This window comes from Lytechinus pictus, chromosome 12, assembly GCF_037042905.1.
Source record: "Lytechinus pictus isolate F3 Inbred chromosome 12, Lp3.0, whole genome shotgun sequence".
NCBI lineage: Eukaryota > Metazoa > Echinodermata > Echinoidea > Temnopleuroida > Toxopneustidae > Lytechinus > Lytechinus pictus.
Window position 1 is genome coordinate 10,312,670 of NC_087256.1, and position 17,613 is coordinate 10,330,282.

General features: G+C 34.8%; 1 protein-coding gene across 2 annotated transcripts in view; it reads right to left on the reverse strand.

Moving 5' to 3' along the window:
- Positions 1 to 17,613, reverse strand: part of LOC129273289 (1-phosphatidylinositol 4,5-bisphosphate phosphodiesterase epsilon-1-like) — a 51,604-nt gene that overhangs the window by 19,748 nt on the left and 14,243 nt on the right. For both annotated transcript variants that reach the window (XM_064107738.1, XM_064107737.1), the window contains exons 7-20: positions 16,664 to 16,854; positions 14,650 to 15,415; positions 13,305 to 13,451; positions 11,708 to 11,936; positions 11,051 to 11,200; positions 9,994 to 10,179; positions 8,572 to 8,783; positions 7,555 to 7,677; positions 7,092 to 7,196; positions 6,386 to 6,493; positions 5,391 to 5,507; positions 1,573 to 1,731; positions 983 to 1,127; positions 181 to 325 (exon numbers count right to left, since the gene is read on the reverse strand). In XM_064107738.1, coding sequence (XP_063963808.1) covers positions 181 to 325; positions 983 to 1,127; positions 1,573 to 1,731; positions 5,391 to 5,507; positions 6,386 to 6,493; positions 7,092 to 7,196; positions 7,555 to 7,677; positions 8,572 to 8,783; positions 9,994 to 10,179; positions 11,051 to 11,200; positions 11,708 to 11,936; positions 13,305 to 13,451; positions 14,650 to 15,415; positions 16,664 to 16,854 — 2,783 coding nt within the window. The remainder of the gene's footprint in view (positions 1 to 180; positions 326 to 982; positions 1,128 to 1,572; positions 1,732 to 5,390; positions 5,508 to 6,385; positions 6,494 to 7,091; positions 7,197 to 7,554; positions 7,678 to 8,571; positions 8,784 to 9,993; positions 10,180 to 11,050; positions 11,201 to 11,707; positions 11,937 to 13,304; positions 13,452 to 14,649; positions 15,416 to 16,663; positions 16,855 to 17,613) is intronic.

A 17,613-nucleotide genomic window follows, 5' to 3' on the forward strand; every position in this document is an offset into this window, starting at 1 on the left:
GGTTACCCGGTTATAACTTGTTTAACGCTCAAAAGCCTGATGAAGTTGCCATGCTACATCGTGGATAATCATAATATGCACACGAACCACTCAGAAACATTCATATGAAGCACTATATAAATGCTGCATATCATAATTATCAATAATAAAAAATGAGCAATGGATAATAATGTAACTCACTTATGTTTGCCATTAGCCATTGATCCCTTGTAGCCTGCTTTGGTTTCATCAGGCACGGGTGGGGATTCCGAGCCTTCTGATTGAGTAGATGCAAGGCGTCCAAGAGGGGGTTTAGAGAACTCCACTTGGGTCTCCGGAATGTTATCTTATGTAAAAAGAACACAAAGTAGAAGCACGAGGCTGATTAATAATTATACGCTTCATTAATGGATGTTGTAATATATATAAAAAATGAAATGTATTACGTAAGATTACCGAATTTCACTTGAACAAAAATAGCAACTTAACCTGCTGGAGATGGGATAATAATGCAATTTCCATAAAACCCAGCAAACATGCATGTATACAGGCAATAACATGAGCCAAGTCTGGTACCAGGAATCCAGCAAAGCATCTTTCACTGTTGATTCCTGCATTCTCAATAGTCTTATCTATGTGAGGATTGACAATCAAAAGAGGATTGCAGTTTTCCTGCTGAAAGAAAAAGCTCTGATTTTGACAAAGTGCCCTAGCATTAGTGATTGATGGTAGGATTAGTTTTTAAACCCAATAATAATAAATCTTGATCAAATAATTATATTTTGTGTAACAAGGCCATGGACCCCCCCCCCCAAAAAAAAAAAAGATAAAACAAATACATTAAATAAATAAATAAATAAAATAAATAAATAAATACAAATAATAAATAACTACATAAATGAAAATAAAAAAGAAAAAAGAAAATATAATAAATAAATAAATGGATAAATAAAAAATAAAAAGTAAATAAATACAAAGAAAAAAATAGAAAAGGAACACCTACCATCTACTGGTAAAACCTCTTCATATGCATCTTCAAAGAAATCATCATCTTCTTCTTCCGATATATCACCCATAGATACTGAGTTTGCTGCTGAGCCTAACAGATCAACCTTAGAACTCTTATGCTCACTCACTAACTGCATTACCTAGGGTTGAAATTAAATGGTTCCAAGTTATCATCAAAAGGGTCATAGGTATTAGCAAAGGTAGTAACATTGTATATGTAGGCTAATTATGCTAATGTTCATCATCAACACCATCATCATCATAAAAATCATCATGGTCATTATCATCACCACAATTCCAATTATTGTCATCATTGTCACAATCATCATCACCATCATAATCATCATCATTACCATCATCATCATAATCATCATCATCTTCATCATCGTCATATTCATCACCATCACTATCATCATCATTATCATCTTCATTATTGCAATCATCATCAATGTTGTCATTGTTATCAGCATCAGCATCATCACCATCACTACCACAACCATCATCACCATCACTACCAGCATCAATACTACCACCACCACCATCATCATCATCTTTAGCCCATCTGATAAAGGAGGTTATTTTTACCCTATGTTTCAGTAGATCCACCGGTGCTTGGTGAGCCTTGAGCTTCTTGTTCTTGATGAGTATCTTATGTTTGAGTTGTTCTGGGCTTGGTAGTCTTGGGTTATTACTGAAATCAGACTCAAACAAGAACTTATTCACCAACTTCTCACCAAACACTTCCTGCAGCAAAAATCAAATGGAAAAGAAATACTTTATATCAGTTCAAGACCCTACTCAAAACCTACCTGTTTAATAGATGATTTACAGTTGTGGATCCTCAATTAGAGGTGCACACCAGTTTTTACTATTAGTATTAGTTGTATTAATTGTGTCATTTTTTTGCTTTTCTTTTTTTCCCAGAATAAAACATTATAAACAGAATACAGTGCACTTATAACCGCCCATAGTAGTGCCTAATAAATGTTATGAATCATTATTATTATTATTATAACTTTATTTTCAAGAGTACAGTCTTTGTCATCATTCTACTTTGAAATACATGCTGATTCTGATCATTATCATTTTGTTCAGCAAAATCCCCAAACACTAAATGAACAAAATTTAACCAAGAATCGGTGTGGAGGGTCACATCGATGCTGGGGATGGAAAGAAATTACATAAATAACTATAACTAGATTTTAATTCGTCATGCGGACGAATTAGGTGGTCTGTCGTAGAAAGATAAATACTAGTAGATAAACATGCATAATTATTTAAACAAATGAGTCAGATAGACATATTTAAGCAGATACACATAAGAAAGATAGATAAACATACATAATAATTGAAACACATAAATATATATTAAATTGAAAGATAAATGGATCGATAGACAGATAGACAAATTCAAACAGATAGATATACGGTAGATAGATAGATAGAACATAGCTAGATAGAAAATAGATAGATAGAGAGACAGACAGACAGACATACAGATAGAGAGATAGATAGAAAGAAAGATGGATAGATAGATAAATATATCATGTAGGTACATGTAGATAGATAGATATATAGATAGATAGATAAATAGATAGATATAGATAGATAGACAGATAGATAGATAGGCAGACAGATATATAGATAGATAGAGAGAGAGAGAGAAAGAGCAAGAGACAGACAGATAGATTGATATAGAAAGATAGACATTTTCAAACAGATAGATATATATTAGAGAAATAGATAGATAGATAGCCAGACAGACATACATATAGATAGATAGATAGATAGATAGGTAGATAGATAGATGGATGGATAGATAGATAGACATATTTAAACAGATAGATATATATATTAGACAGAGAGAGAGAGAGAGATAGATAGATAGATAGACAGATAGATAGATATATTGTAGGCCTACAATGTAGGTAGATAGACAGACATATGGATAGAGTGAGAGAGAGAGAGACATATTCAAACAGATAGATATATATCAGACAGAGAGATAGATAGATATGTCATGTAGGTACATGTAGATAGATAGATAGACAGACAGATAGATAGATAGAAAGATAGATAGATTTATAACATAGACAGCGGATAGATAGACGGATATGATTAGATATCAAAAAAGTAATTAAAATCTGTTTTATTTTGCAATATCTTAGCTATTATTTATCATAATTCTTATAATTGATCGTGGGCAAGATAGTAACAAAAAAATTTTAAAAAATCATGTTCATCCGCGGACTCGAACCCCTGCCCGCATGATTGAAAGAGATGCAAGTCTGATGCCTAACCGATTGAGCTAGAATATTTCCCATAGACTTTACACGTAAGCAAAATACGAGAATCTCAAATCCAATTTTGCAAGTGAAATACGGGCATGATCCCGGCATCTGATCTGAAAATGAAGGCAACATGACCGAAAGCTTAGAATCTCAGCTACGACATACTAAAAGCTCAGGAATAACTGACAAGAAAAAATGGAGATATAGCTCACGAAATAGAGGAATGTAACATCTAGTTTTGAGAAAGTCATGTCCCTTAGAGATTACACGCAAAATGAGTAAAAATGACATGCCTTTATTATTTGCAATTTTTCAGGATGATCCGTTGATCAAAATGAAAAATAAAGGCAATAAAACAGGAAGAGTAAGACCTAAGCTACAACATATCCAAAATTGGGTGAAAATTGACCAATATTCACAGAGTTAGAGCCAAATTTGCATAATTATAATGACGTAATAACACGAAAAATGGATATTTTGACTTCCGACGCCATTTGATGACGTCATAATATACGTTAGGGTCCAATGAGACATGAAATCATATGTATGATTCATATTCTATCGAAATATGAAAAAAAAAATGGGGGTCCCCATTCGTTCTGAAGAGCTACAGTGAATTTTTAATAGGCATGTTTTTTGCCCATATAGAGCCTATGGAAAGAGCTCGCACGCACGCGTGCTGCAAACTTTAATGGGTGCTCATTCCCTCATTAATGATTGTAGAGATCAGATCGAGGTATCAATTTGATCAGAATTATATCGATAATAGATACGCATAGAAAAAACAGCAAATTTATGCTGCGTAACGCCGTTACGCATGAAAACGCGCGCGCACATATGCGCGCGCGTGCACAATTTTGAAATGCTTAAAATGACCTGAAACGTACCCAAAAAAATCTATAGGCCATTTGGAGAATTTTTTTAGCTTTGACGTGCGCGTACACGCGCGTCATGACCTTTACATGACCTTTGATGACATTGACAGACGACCTTTGACCTAAAGTTCATTTGATGTGAATATGATTGACTATTGATTATTCGTTATGTAGATATGATCAAATTACGAATTTTACAAAATGGTGCGTAGATAACGTCATCATGACCAGGTGACCTTGAAAAGCTACGTATGCCGTCTCTATGATGGATTCTATACATGACGAAAAATTCAGCAAAATTGATTGAGCCAATTCTGAGAAAACTTGGCGACAAACATAGGTGCGAAAAATAAAGAAAGAAAGAAAGAAAGAAATAAAGAAAGAAAATTCTGACGAAATCAAGAGGTGATCTGTCATAGACAGACCACCTAACTATATCTTTGTTTCCATTGGTGATCAGTAGAAAATGATTAAGTCAAACAAAACAGTTGTTGAATACAGGGCCTTGATATACATTTCAAACGCCTCTAAACAAAGAGCTGTTCGCATTGAGGCCTTCTGGCAATGTCATGCATAAATCAAACATGGTGATTGTCTTGACACATCATGCATGGATCCTGTTTCACAAAACTTTGTGATGGATCATAAGATTGATATTCGTGATTGATTGTACACTACGGTAACTGTAATCAATCTTGAAAGTGTGTCCTACAATCAATGGCTAAACTTTGTGTTACAAGGCCTAGGTTGAACAGGGAAATAAGAAGATGAAGTAATAAGTATCTTCTTTCAGGCTAGCTATTGGAATTAACTCTTTTCAAAGAAAATTAGAACCACAGCAGCAAAATGAAACGTACCTTGATATTAACATGCTTGTTTTTCAAAAACTGAAAATGGATTTCATGAATTAATCATGATCAACATATATAATCCAAAATATATAATTCAACCTAACCAAGGGAGTAATATGCTTGTTTTTCAAAAAATGAAAATGGATTTCATAAATTATTCATGATCAACATATATAATCCAAAATATATAGTTCAACCTAACCATGGGAGATAGATGTATCTTAGAGCAAAATATATTTACTATTCAACATAATACTCAAGAACAGGATGATAAATAGGATGAACAAGAAAAAAGGGTCTTAAAAACAACTATTTCTAACTCTCTTCCAACTACATGTATATGAATATAAACTCATTTTGTTGATAAAAATGGAAAAATAACTTACTGTGAAGATCTGAGCCATCTTGGTTTGTTGTTGTAAAGAACAATGATTCTCAACAGATAGAATGATAGGATAATCACTTGCAATAAATGCTGATCGGTTGATGGCTTCTACCACTTCCTGTAAGATTGGAAATAAATCAGAAGAAAAATAAACAGTGAATATAAATAACATCATTTTTCCAAAGAAACCATAACATCACTTTGTTCAGAAATGCATGTATCTCTTTGAAGTACGTGTTTTGAAAAGTCTGATGAATATGATTATTTGATGGTTACGTACACACAACTTTTACAGATATGAACAGTTGGGATATTTGGTATGGCAGGTTTTATAACTAGGCACCATACCAAAAGTGTACATGATACATCTTTTGGCAGGAATCTTGCTAAGTGTCTTCCATGGTTACATTTCCAATATTCCCTTTCTTTTGTGTAGGCAAAATGGAAGAATTAGACACAGGGTGAGATTGAAGCTAAAAGAAGCCAAAAAGACTGTTACTGGTTCTGTTTTAGAACTGAAAGTGCCCCCTTTGTTTCTAATGATAGATCCATTTGTACTTTCATATGTTCAGGTTTGCAGTGCTCAAGGACAATGTCATGTGGGAAAATTTTAATTCAAAGAAGAGTGCCAAAATGACTTCCATGGCCAAAAAATTAAAGATATCCGGTCTGTTAGTCTCACCAACTCAAGTTAGGGCAACAGAGTGGACTTTGCCTTCTTCTTAGCCCTGGATATCTAGTCCTTTGCATCAGGGAAAGGTCCTCTTACAAGGCCCGGACAAGGCCAGATGAGGCCAGAGAATATTTCAAAAATAAGAAAGCAACACTACATCAATAGATCTATCTTTCATGGGAAGTCATTTGCAGAGTTGTGCTCCTTTACAGCAAGCCTTAGCCTTGTCTTTGCCTTAGATGGTCTTGGCCTCAGATGGTCTGAAACGGTCTAGCCTCTCCCTTGTGCAAAAATACTGATATATATTCAATGAAATTGCTTACCTTGAAACTGATTTTTGATGTGAGTGTATGCCCGTGGTATATGACCGGTGACCCATCATCTCCATCCCAACAATCCAATTCAACACATCGACAACCAGTCAATAAAACCTTCATAACAAAAGAGAGAAATTTTACAGTCAGTCAGCATAAATAATATATTATCAAGCCAGATGTAAATTAGAATTCAATTCATTATCACAGTTGCTTGTTAAATCATGTATAAATTACAAACAGCTTTCAAACTGTTCCATTGTCAAACTCTGTGCTGAATTAACTGGGACCTGGGTTCTGAAACCCTGTTCACACTGAATACCTCTAATTTACCTCTTAATCAGGTTTTAAATTCCCATTCACACTGACAAAACATGTGCATGCTTACCTGCCTGTGAGCATGGTTCTAATTTCCCTTTTAATACTGAAAAACTTTGCGCTGCCTTAACTAAAAGTTGACAAGTAATGCTCAATTCGTCCACAAAATCTCTGAACTGGCTTATTTGTGAATCGAGTTCCATTTTCATTGACAAACTCTGCACTTGCTTACCAGTCAATATGTTTATAGGTTCCCTTTCACACTGACAAAATTTGTGCTGGCTAACTTATAAATTGATTAGTCAAGGCTTATCAAATCCCCAAATCTCTGAACTGGCTTATCTGTGAATGGAATTCAAAAGTCTCATTCATACTTGCACACTCTGCGCGTGCTTACCTGTGAGTATAGTTCTACTGATGATTCCCCTCTTAGTTGATGACCAGTGAGGTATGTATTGTGAGAAGAGGCAATGTAGTAGTGAGACAATGGGTGATTGAGATCCTGGGAAAAGCAATGAGAATACCATCATCATCTTATTGTATCATAATGAAAAAATACTTGCTACAAGGTCCATACAGCAAAATTATCTAAAGACATAAGGAATGTTTTTAATATGAGCATATGATTGAAAATAAATATCCAAGTTATAGTAAACTAAGGATTTAGAGTTATGAGTGCATCTATTAAAGTAAATACTGGAGTTTTTAATCGTTTACATACACAAAAGGGCATATAAACATACCTGTTTACATACAATTAAGACATTCACACTAGCAAATATACCCGTTTATATAGATAGTCATTCATACTGCAGTTTGTAACCATTTACAAAGAGAGTCATTCAGACAAGGGTACATACCTGTTTACATACAAAGAGTTGTTCATACTGGAATGCATAGTTATCTTGGTCCATTAAGTAGCGGGCAAATCCCTCAAAGGTCAGGCACTCTTGTTCTCTAATGGTCAGTGAGGGTTCATGCCGCTAGTATGGAATAACAAGGACAACCATACAGGTCAAAGGTCATGTACAAATTATATCTCATGGAAAATAAATTACATTTCCAAAGTAAATGTCTAATCGAACATTGATATTCTTGTGACTCAAAGATAAAAATAAATAGATTCTTATCAAAGGAAATGGCAAAAAAATGTTCATAGATTTTTAAATCATATGAAACCTAAAAAAGAATACTAAATTGCACAGCAATAGATGCAAATTACCAAATCAAAAACTTGGAAATATCAATATAACTCAGATTACGTATGTATACATCCTCAAGAAACCTCAGGAGGGGTTTAAACCAAACTTCAATTGTGAATGGGTTATTTGATGTATGAAACCCAGTGTAAGACATTCACATCTACCAAAGATAGCAGTTTTTCAATATTTATATAATATTGACTGGCCTTGAGGGGAACATCAAATATATTGCCTGCAACAGAATCATATTGGCCTGAGTCTTTAGACAAGGGCAATTTGGTTCTTTTAAGGGCAATATTATCACTATTACCTACGCAAGTGCACTGACAAAAATATGGCCAATGTTGCCCTCTGTTTTCGTACAGTATACTGTACCTATGGGCATAACAAGGGGAGAGGGCAACATGGCAAATGTTTACCATGTTGGTCTCAGATTGAAAGTCGCGAGCAAAATATGATTTTTTACCTGCTAAAATGTTTTATATTAAAAAATATAGATGCTACACATGTAAAATGAAACAGAAGAGAAGCAAAAGATATCCAATCCACTGAGTATTTGGTACAGTGCCTTTTCCTTCACTATTGCTTCACAAGTGCTTCACAATTTTCCCTACGAGGTACTAGCTATACATGTTACAAAAAATAGATCCGACACACACACACGAAATGACTAACCTGTATAAGTTCACTAACTTCCTCATCATTGAGGTCCATACCCTGCTTGGAGCTAAGAAACTGTTTGAATCTTTCTTGTGTGATTACATGTGATGTAACTGACTGCGTACCGGAGCTATTGGTCTGTACACTAGCAGCCGCGATGGCATTAGTCACTCTGCGCGTTGAATCCGGCACCAGCGGTGGGAAGGAGTTCCGTGTCAGGCTGATGACTGGAAAGATTTATTTATTCATTAATTCATTAATTTATTTATTATCAATTCGGCAATTTCAATATATAAACAATAATGAGTAAACAATGTATGAACAAACACTGTTCCATGAGTGGGTACATGTACATGTAACTTAGCTGCCTGGGTTTGGGGAAAAGCTAACTTGATAACTGAGACCCGAAGGTCGCCCTCCCCGACCAAGCTACATGTACCCAGGACTGGTCTACGATATTAATAATTAATAGAACATTAAAAAGAAGATACATGTAAGTACACAATATCATAACGATTTGAGAAAATTGGTAGTATACAATAATGTAAAACCAGTCATTATAGGTATAAACATGCATTATAGTTTTGGTAATTATGAAAACAAGAACTTGCTTTAATTGTCCATCCGGGCGCCCGTAACACAAAGCTTAACAATGATTGTAAAACATTTTTCTACGATTGATTGCATTGTTTACAATGTATAGTCAAATGTGAAAATCAAGCCTACGATCAACTGCTAACTTTGTGTTAATAAGGGACCCAGGAGCATGTTACACAGAGTGGCAAACAGATGAAATACTAAAAATCAAACACAACTTGATTTTCCACCAATGAGAAGCCTGCCTCTTGTACTTGCACTTGATTTTTTTTAGTTGCTAACAAAAAACATGAACATCTATACCTACAATTTTGAAATACCATATAATTATTTATACGTTTTGATTGAAAACAAAGAGAGCCAGAACACAAGAGTACAACAGCAAATCATCAGAAATAAAAATTTCCCTTATATCAATAAAAGATTTGTCTATTATCTTGTGTTACAATAAGACATACATGTACCAACTCACTACTCAAGTGCCAATCAAAATATGATAAATCCCTGTATAAAGAATACTCTCATATCCAGTTTTTTTTTTTTTTTTTTACAGGAATCAACTGGTTTAAGAAGGCAAAAGATTAGATCTCATACATGTAGGTCATAAATTGAGGAAATTCTATCTAAACACAATGTATAATTTACAATATAATATAACCTTGAACTTGAAACTTCTGCATATGAATGCATGCATAAATACTAGCATAACCATGATACTTTGAGCTGTTCTCATACAATCTAACATAAATAACCTCATGAAATACCAAATTAGACAAAATTCTTTACACAGGAAGGATTAAAATCATATAAAATGGTATTATGGAATTGAGAGACCCTTACCTCCAACTCCTATAAAGCTAGTTTCTTCCACCTGACTAACAGATCGGTTACCATGGTAATATAGTTCTGGTTGCTTGTCTCTTGAGGCATCTTTGTTGGCATTGTAAGGCAGAGCGTAGGTATCAAAAATATCCTTCAATTCCTTTCTTGAACACACACTAAACGATTTGAACAGCTCAACAAATTCTGAAAGAAAACATTAATCACAATTTAGTCAATTAGGTGGAATGGACCACTGAGTAACAGCATCAACAAATGCTGCCAACTTAATAAAGCGACATACAAGATTCAACATGGTTTATTCGACATACAAGATACAACATGGTTTATTTGATCCGCTAAAAAAACATAGTTACATAGAAATTTAATGTTCACTGGAAAGTTACAAAATATTTTTTTTTAAACATGAACAAGAACAGAATAATAACAGAATACTAAAAAAATACAGCTGAATGAACAAACAAAATTAGCAATGCAATAAAACAGTGCAAGTGGCCATTTGTATTTCCACTATTGCAACTTTAATAATTTAATCATCATTTAAAGAAACATGTAACAAAAAATATCATACAGCCAGTATATCATTTTATTACCATAACAAACTTTTCAGTTATAGATGTTCCTTGCCTGAATTTGTGATGTAGATTAACAGCAATTGAATTTGCATGACATTATTTGAAGGCAAGCATTCTGGAACGATCAGTCCCTTGGATTAGATGTTAAATGTTGGTCATAAGTAGAGGACAGTTACCACCTTTTCACATTAAGAACCTACTGTCACTATTCTTATAGGAGGGGAAAACCCCTGTAGTAGTCTATCTGCATATCTCCAATCAGTTATATTGTAATGACAGACAAGCCGCAGGTAACAGTGATTTTAGTTGCTTTTTTTGCTTCCAAGGCACAGCTGATGTGATAATAATAATGAATGCAATTTATTAGGCACCATATCCATCTCATTAGAGATGCTCAAGGCACACAAGGATAGGGGGAGCAAACCAAATAACAAAGGAACACAGAAACCATTGATAAGAAATGAAAATGAAAATGAACTTACCTATGAAAGACAAATTACTGTTCATTGTTAGGGACCTCTGACCGTCGCAACCGATAGATGAACTGCTCCGTTTCCTACCAAATATATCATGTTCAGAAGGCATTTGAGGATCGTCGTTGGTAGGGGTTACAGACAGCAATGTCTCATCATCTTTAATGAGAAAAGATACAAAGAATAAGTGAAACCCTGTACATTAAGGCCATGAAAAGAACATAAGACAAGCAGCCTTTATACACAGGAGACATATATGAACAGGTTTTGGTTATACATGTACATGTTTCAATGTGAACAATATTTGAGGGAAAATAAACTTGTGGTCTTTATAAACAGGAATTTTTCTATATAGACAGGGGTCCTTCTAACAGGTGGTCGCTAAATCCAATGCTACATGATTGAATGTACCACTACTGATATCAACATACACGCACATATCATCAGTGCACTTCTACCATATTCCAATTTTTAATGGAAAATATGATATTGGGCTTTACTGATATCATTATATCATAATTCATCTGCAATTTATGTTTCTCAGCAAGAAAAGCAAGGCAAACATAAGAATGGGATATGGAAGAGTACAGTATCATGAGGATTGTGAAGTTATGTGTGATTTGTGGGTAATACTTTGGTTCTAAAATAAAAGGGATGTCAACTTACTGCTGACTGACACATCAACCATAGGAGTGGTTTTCACCATCCCATTCTCGTTCACTTCCATTGTCTGACCGCCAACAAAACTATTGGTATCACCATCTTGCATACTGCCCCCTAGTGACAACGTTGAGACATCAATGGTATAGGCACGCTGGTGCACCTTCTTGCGACTCTTGCTCCGAAGACTCTTCCGCGATCGTCTGCCCAAAGGTGAACCTGGCGTTTCGATGCTCTGACAATTTGAAAACAGAAATAATGAATCATTCATAACAAGGAGTTGAATATCACATTTCTAGTTTGAGAAATATGCAGCCATTTCTTCTGTTAGGCAAATGATAAAATCAAGTAAAAAAGATATATATCACATATTCTAAACAAGAAAATGTTTTGGATATATTTGCAGGGAGGGAGATTTTCAAAGAAAGAGAGCCAATTCATTGTTTCTTTTTTAATTGAATTGAATTGATTTTCATACTTCACAAAATATATAACAAAATAAACACAATACAAGAAATACATTTGATAATATACAGAATACAGAAGATTATGACAGTGGCAATAAATGAAAGTGAAATGTGAAGGAACCTGCATAAAAAGCAGAGCTTGTAATGTCTGCAGGTTCCTTAAAAGCAATTATGAAATTAGCAATCAAGGAGATCAGACACTTACAAAAATAATCAGACTACATTGGAAGAGCCAAATATATAAAGTGATGGCTAATAACAGAATTTCACCCACCCTAAAGTAATCAACAAAGTGAAATCGAACATGGAAATGGAATCAAACTAGCACCTTTCTATTTCTATTACCCTATCTATGTGTTTACATGAAATACAAATCAATGAGCGCTGTATCGACCTATTTCTCAAGCTTTTCCTCAGAAGACTATCCACATTAAAGGTCAGAAAGACTACAGTGATCCATCTATGTGGCATACAGACACTCATCTCGCTTGAAAGAAATGAGTAAAGCACCTACATACCATTAAATTGTAACTCAAGAAATACCACCTGCACAGGGAATTGTAATGTCAGTTCTTGATATACATGTAGATTTCACTCAATATCTCACAAAATCAAGTAGTTTTGCTGTGAAGATGTTACTAAAGATGTTAGAATTTCCCTCATTCTTTTGTTTTTACCTTCCAAATGGGATACATAACTGGATTGATTTTATTTAAAGCACAGCTTCGAATAAAATCAAATTTCACAAACGGAAAGAGTGTCTCCCTAAGGAAACATTTTTTAACCTTTCTCTTTACTCTAAATACTATTAAAAAGACAAAATGTGCTTTTATACCATTTGTAATCTCTCATTACAGGCTGTTTAACTTGTTTCGTATGAGACCAAGCCCACATACATTATATGCAGGCAGGGGTCTAATCAGTGTCATAACTGATCACTACATTCTCTGAATTGGCAACAAAAATTATAACAACAAAACACTGTTAAATATTCAAACTGGCAACTTTTTATTAAATTCCAGCAATTGATTATCATTCATTTTGACCCAATTATTTTATTTAAAAAAAAAAAATTGGAAAAAGATTAACAAGTGTTGAAAGTATGAGGATTGAAAGTAGAGAACTGTGAAGCATACCTTAGTTGAAGATTTCCTCCGTAGCATTATTCTCATTGGGGTCTGGATCATGAGTCTATCCAGGCTGACATTCTTCGTCTCTGTATCTGTACTACTCTGTCTTTCTGTTGATAGTTTCTTCATTGCAGCATTCTTACCACCAAACACCTAGAAAAATAAGATATCAGCATTACAACACACACTAATAAAAACAAAGAGAGAATATCTATTAATCAATTTGGTAAAGGGTTTTGGGGTTCTAGGTGGACGGTTCAAGGAGAGGACAGCCAAAGAAAACATGGAAAAAGCAAATGAAGGAGATAAGGAGGGTTGGGAGGAGGATGGGGACCTAAAGCTACGCACTTTGTCTACAAATGATAAAAACTATGACAATTTTAATATTTGAACGGATATCTTATCCTAATTTGTGATAAATATTCTTAAGATCATTGACCAAGAAGAAAATATCACAAAACTCACTAAACGAAAATCCTGCCATGTTTTCCAAACACCTCTTGATTACACCGTCCAATTTACAAGGGGTCCTAAAGCTACGCACTCGATTTAAATGCAAAGAAACAGTATTTCCTGTGCCTCGATTTCTAAATTATGTTCATATGATCATAGTAAAATAAGAAATTTAAGTGAATATAAAAAAATCTAAAATTCCAAACGGTTGTCTGTAGAGAAATTGTTTGTCAAACTGCAGTTACAATTCCACTCACAAAGTTTACATTTTGCAATTGAAATTGCATGCGTGATGAGTGATGCGTAGCTTTAGGATCCTCTACCATACATAATCTCGTGAAAAGTAAGTGGAAGGAGGTGGTAAACGCAATTGCGACGACGGTCAGTTGAATCTGGCTATTCCCCTTCAAAAGAGACAAACTTGGGTTTGAAAATTTGGACTGGTAACTGACATTCATGTTTGTTGACTAATGATACAGCCACAACTGCTAACATGAGATGATGGAAATTTTTTCCATTGCAATAGAACTCAGTTCACTTTCACGACTAGCTTCTTCATTGTTTTTCTTCATGATTTTTTGTTACCACACCTACGCATCCACTAAAAGAGTGGCAGTGACAGCTTCAGGAATATCAAGTGACATTGTAAAATTGGTCTGATGTGTCTTTGCTAAGTAACATCTTTCTTTATATTTTAAAAAATTAAAAATAGCCAAAAAGCAAGGAATTAATCTCAAAGCTATAGTATAGCAATCCTTTAATAAATTTAGACTTGTACTGAAAAACATAACCTACTGATATATTTTGTCACTAATTTTCAAATGAAATGGAAATTACTTTTATTTTATACTTAAGAAAATTTTATCAAACAATTTTTATTTCAGGTTGAACAACTTACCTTGACAGCTTCCAATGGTGTTGGTCCAGCGCACCTAGCTGCCTCAAAGAACAGATTCATATACTCTCTCTGTAGCTTCTGCAGTCTCTTGTCCATTGCAAACTTATGTAATGCTTGGGACGCTCTGATCACCATACTCAACCCTTGGTGCCACATAGATGCCGTCAAGGACGGCACGCAAAAAGACAGTACTCTGTTGTCAGTGATTCCTGTACCATATACAATACTGATACAACTCAATTCTTCCTTACTAGATGGGGTAAGCGTCATGGGGGCGTCCGTCTTCCGGGGTGATACCGTCGCAGAGGTACCCGTGCTGGAGGCTGCCGATTCTATGCTGCTCCCTGTCTTGATCGAGATTGACTTTGCATAGGAGAGATCAAGGTAGCCTCCATCTAAACTACTCGTGTTGGCAAGGTTCGAGGAGTGATACTTGGTGCACAACATGACGCTACAGATCATATGAAGGTCTAGATCCTCCTCTCTGGGACTTTCCACGGACTTGGCCCAAACAAGGATTGCATTGCAGACATCCAGTTTCATCAAGCTCAGGACGTTGCGCCCTGAGCAGTCTTCGTCAAAGAGAGAAACACAAGAGCCATGATGCATGAATTGGAGTGTATGTAGGTCAGAATCAAAGAGTTGATGGGGTATGATCTCAATTCCTGTTGGGTTGGCGATAGCTTGGATGGGTTCGTAGGGGGAGGAATCCTCACAACATGTCACAAAACTAAAATCAGAAGCATCACTATCACTCTGAGTTGACCTGCAATGATTCCAACAAATGGTTTTACAACTTCAACAATATAATATCAATACATCTTTAAATTGCTCATACAAATCTGCAGAGTGCATAGTGCACAAAGGCCCAAATTTGTACACATTTTTTACACCTAGGTTGAGTGCGGCACAATTTGGACAAATTTCCCATTTCTTTCTGAAAAATAATGTCCTGGCTGAGATTTGAACCCATGTCTCTATGATTACAGGTAAGAGTTAAAACCACTAGACCAAGATGCTCCCACGTATCTACAATTTTTTTTAACTAAAGATTTTTTGTAGAGGTAAGGGAGTGATTCAGAGCGGACAGAAAATTTGGTGGATGTGATAAACAGCCCCACCTAGCGGTGAACCAAACTCAGGCAATCTTGAACTAATCAATAGCTAAAATGAGCAGTTATCGACAACTGGCAGCAAAGAGTAAAAAATCATTTGTAAACTTATTTAGTTGATTCTATCTCTTGCTCTCTCCAAAATGGGATATATCACATGACTCTCTAAAGCCCATTGATCAAATTAGTCTAAAGATCATATTTCAACTGCTGCTTGCCTTGAAGCAAAACACTTCTAAACAGAGCAGGTCATGAATATTCATGAGGAACTGAGTGGCACGGCCGACGGCTATGAATAGAAATGAGGGCAGAGGTACAGCTTCATCTTATTTCAAATGTTAAAGATTACAACAATTATATAAGAGAGAAAACTCTGAAGATCTGAGTGGTTTTATTGATGTGGGATTCATTGAATTCCAGGATTTCGAAACTTCTTGAAAAGAAAAAAAGAGTACTACATGCCTGCAACCAAAAGTCAATACACCTTCACAATTGAAACTATTGACACAAACATGTATGACCTCCATAATGAATGAAATCAAAGTTGTCCCCTCTTGCAAATTATTACATTATTTCATAATTTCAAGTGGTAATATTCCATATATCTTTGTTTCATTTACATGAATGACAATCAACTTTTTAATTCCTGCAATGATGGTATAAAGATTTCAAAAATTGAGAATTAGAAAACAGAGAACAATAATGTTAAATTAACACTGATGAATTGGGATAACCTCTGGTTGCTAACTATGTATATATTTTATCATTTCATTTTGAATATTTACTTTGTCATAACTCAGACTTATTTGATTTTGACAATTAAAAAGACCCTTCAGAAACAGACAAGTTGTGAACACATTAATTATGAAATAAAATTGGAAATTAGGTTGCTGTTTACTCACTTGTTTTCAGGTATGGTACCATCAACCTCTTCTCCAGATCTCATTGCTTTACCCATCTCTTGGCACAGTCTTATATCATTAAGTACCCAATTGGCCCTGTACATCTTATCAGTGTTGATCAAACCTGTTGCTGGGATGGAGGTTGGCAGACCTCCCGATCTCTCATTACTATTCCATAGATAATCACCAAGCTTATATAGAAAGCAGAATAAAACAAATGGTAATGAGTTAGGAAGGAGAAAGTGTGTGTTTTCATGTCAACAATTTGTATATAATCAAATTATAATGATTTCATTAGACATATTATTGAAGCTCTCTGATATCCTGAACAGATTTCACACATGCACATGTTCTCAAAATCATGGTCATACAATGCAGTCATGATAATATAAAAAAAAAGTAATACAAATTTAAATGTAATTTTGCTGCTGAAGACATTATCTTCAACTTTGTGTTTGATTTCTCTTCATTGTATCATTCATTGCTACACATATATTACAATTATTACAAAGTAACATTATACAATTCAGACAAATTACATTGACTAGGATAGCCATAAGAAAACCATGTCAGCAACATCTATAGATTTATGATAATTCAATTGAATATTTCTTGATTGAAGTAAAATATTATCCCTAAAAAAGAGCTACTGTCCAATTGCCTACTAAAACTAGATCCCTGTAAAAATGGTATGCGTGTCAAATAATTTGGTCATCAATGGGTTTAAAGGTAAATTCCAGTTCTGGTAACGAGCTCAAAATGACTTTTTACAGAATCTAATATAATGACCACCAAAGTGTCTGTTTGTATGAATAAAAAATATGTGCCAAAGGATTCTGGAAGAAATTGTGTAATTGCTGAGAAATAAGCAAAATAAGCGCGGATTCTGTCACTTCCGTCGGGTCTTTATTCCAGCAATAATAATACACTGTCCCACGTGTGCCTATCTG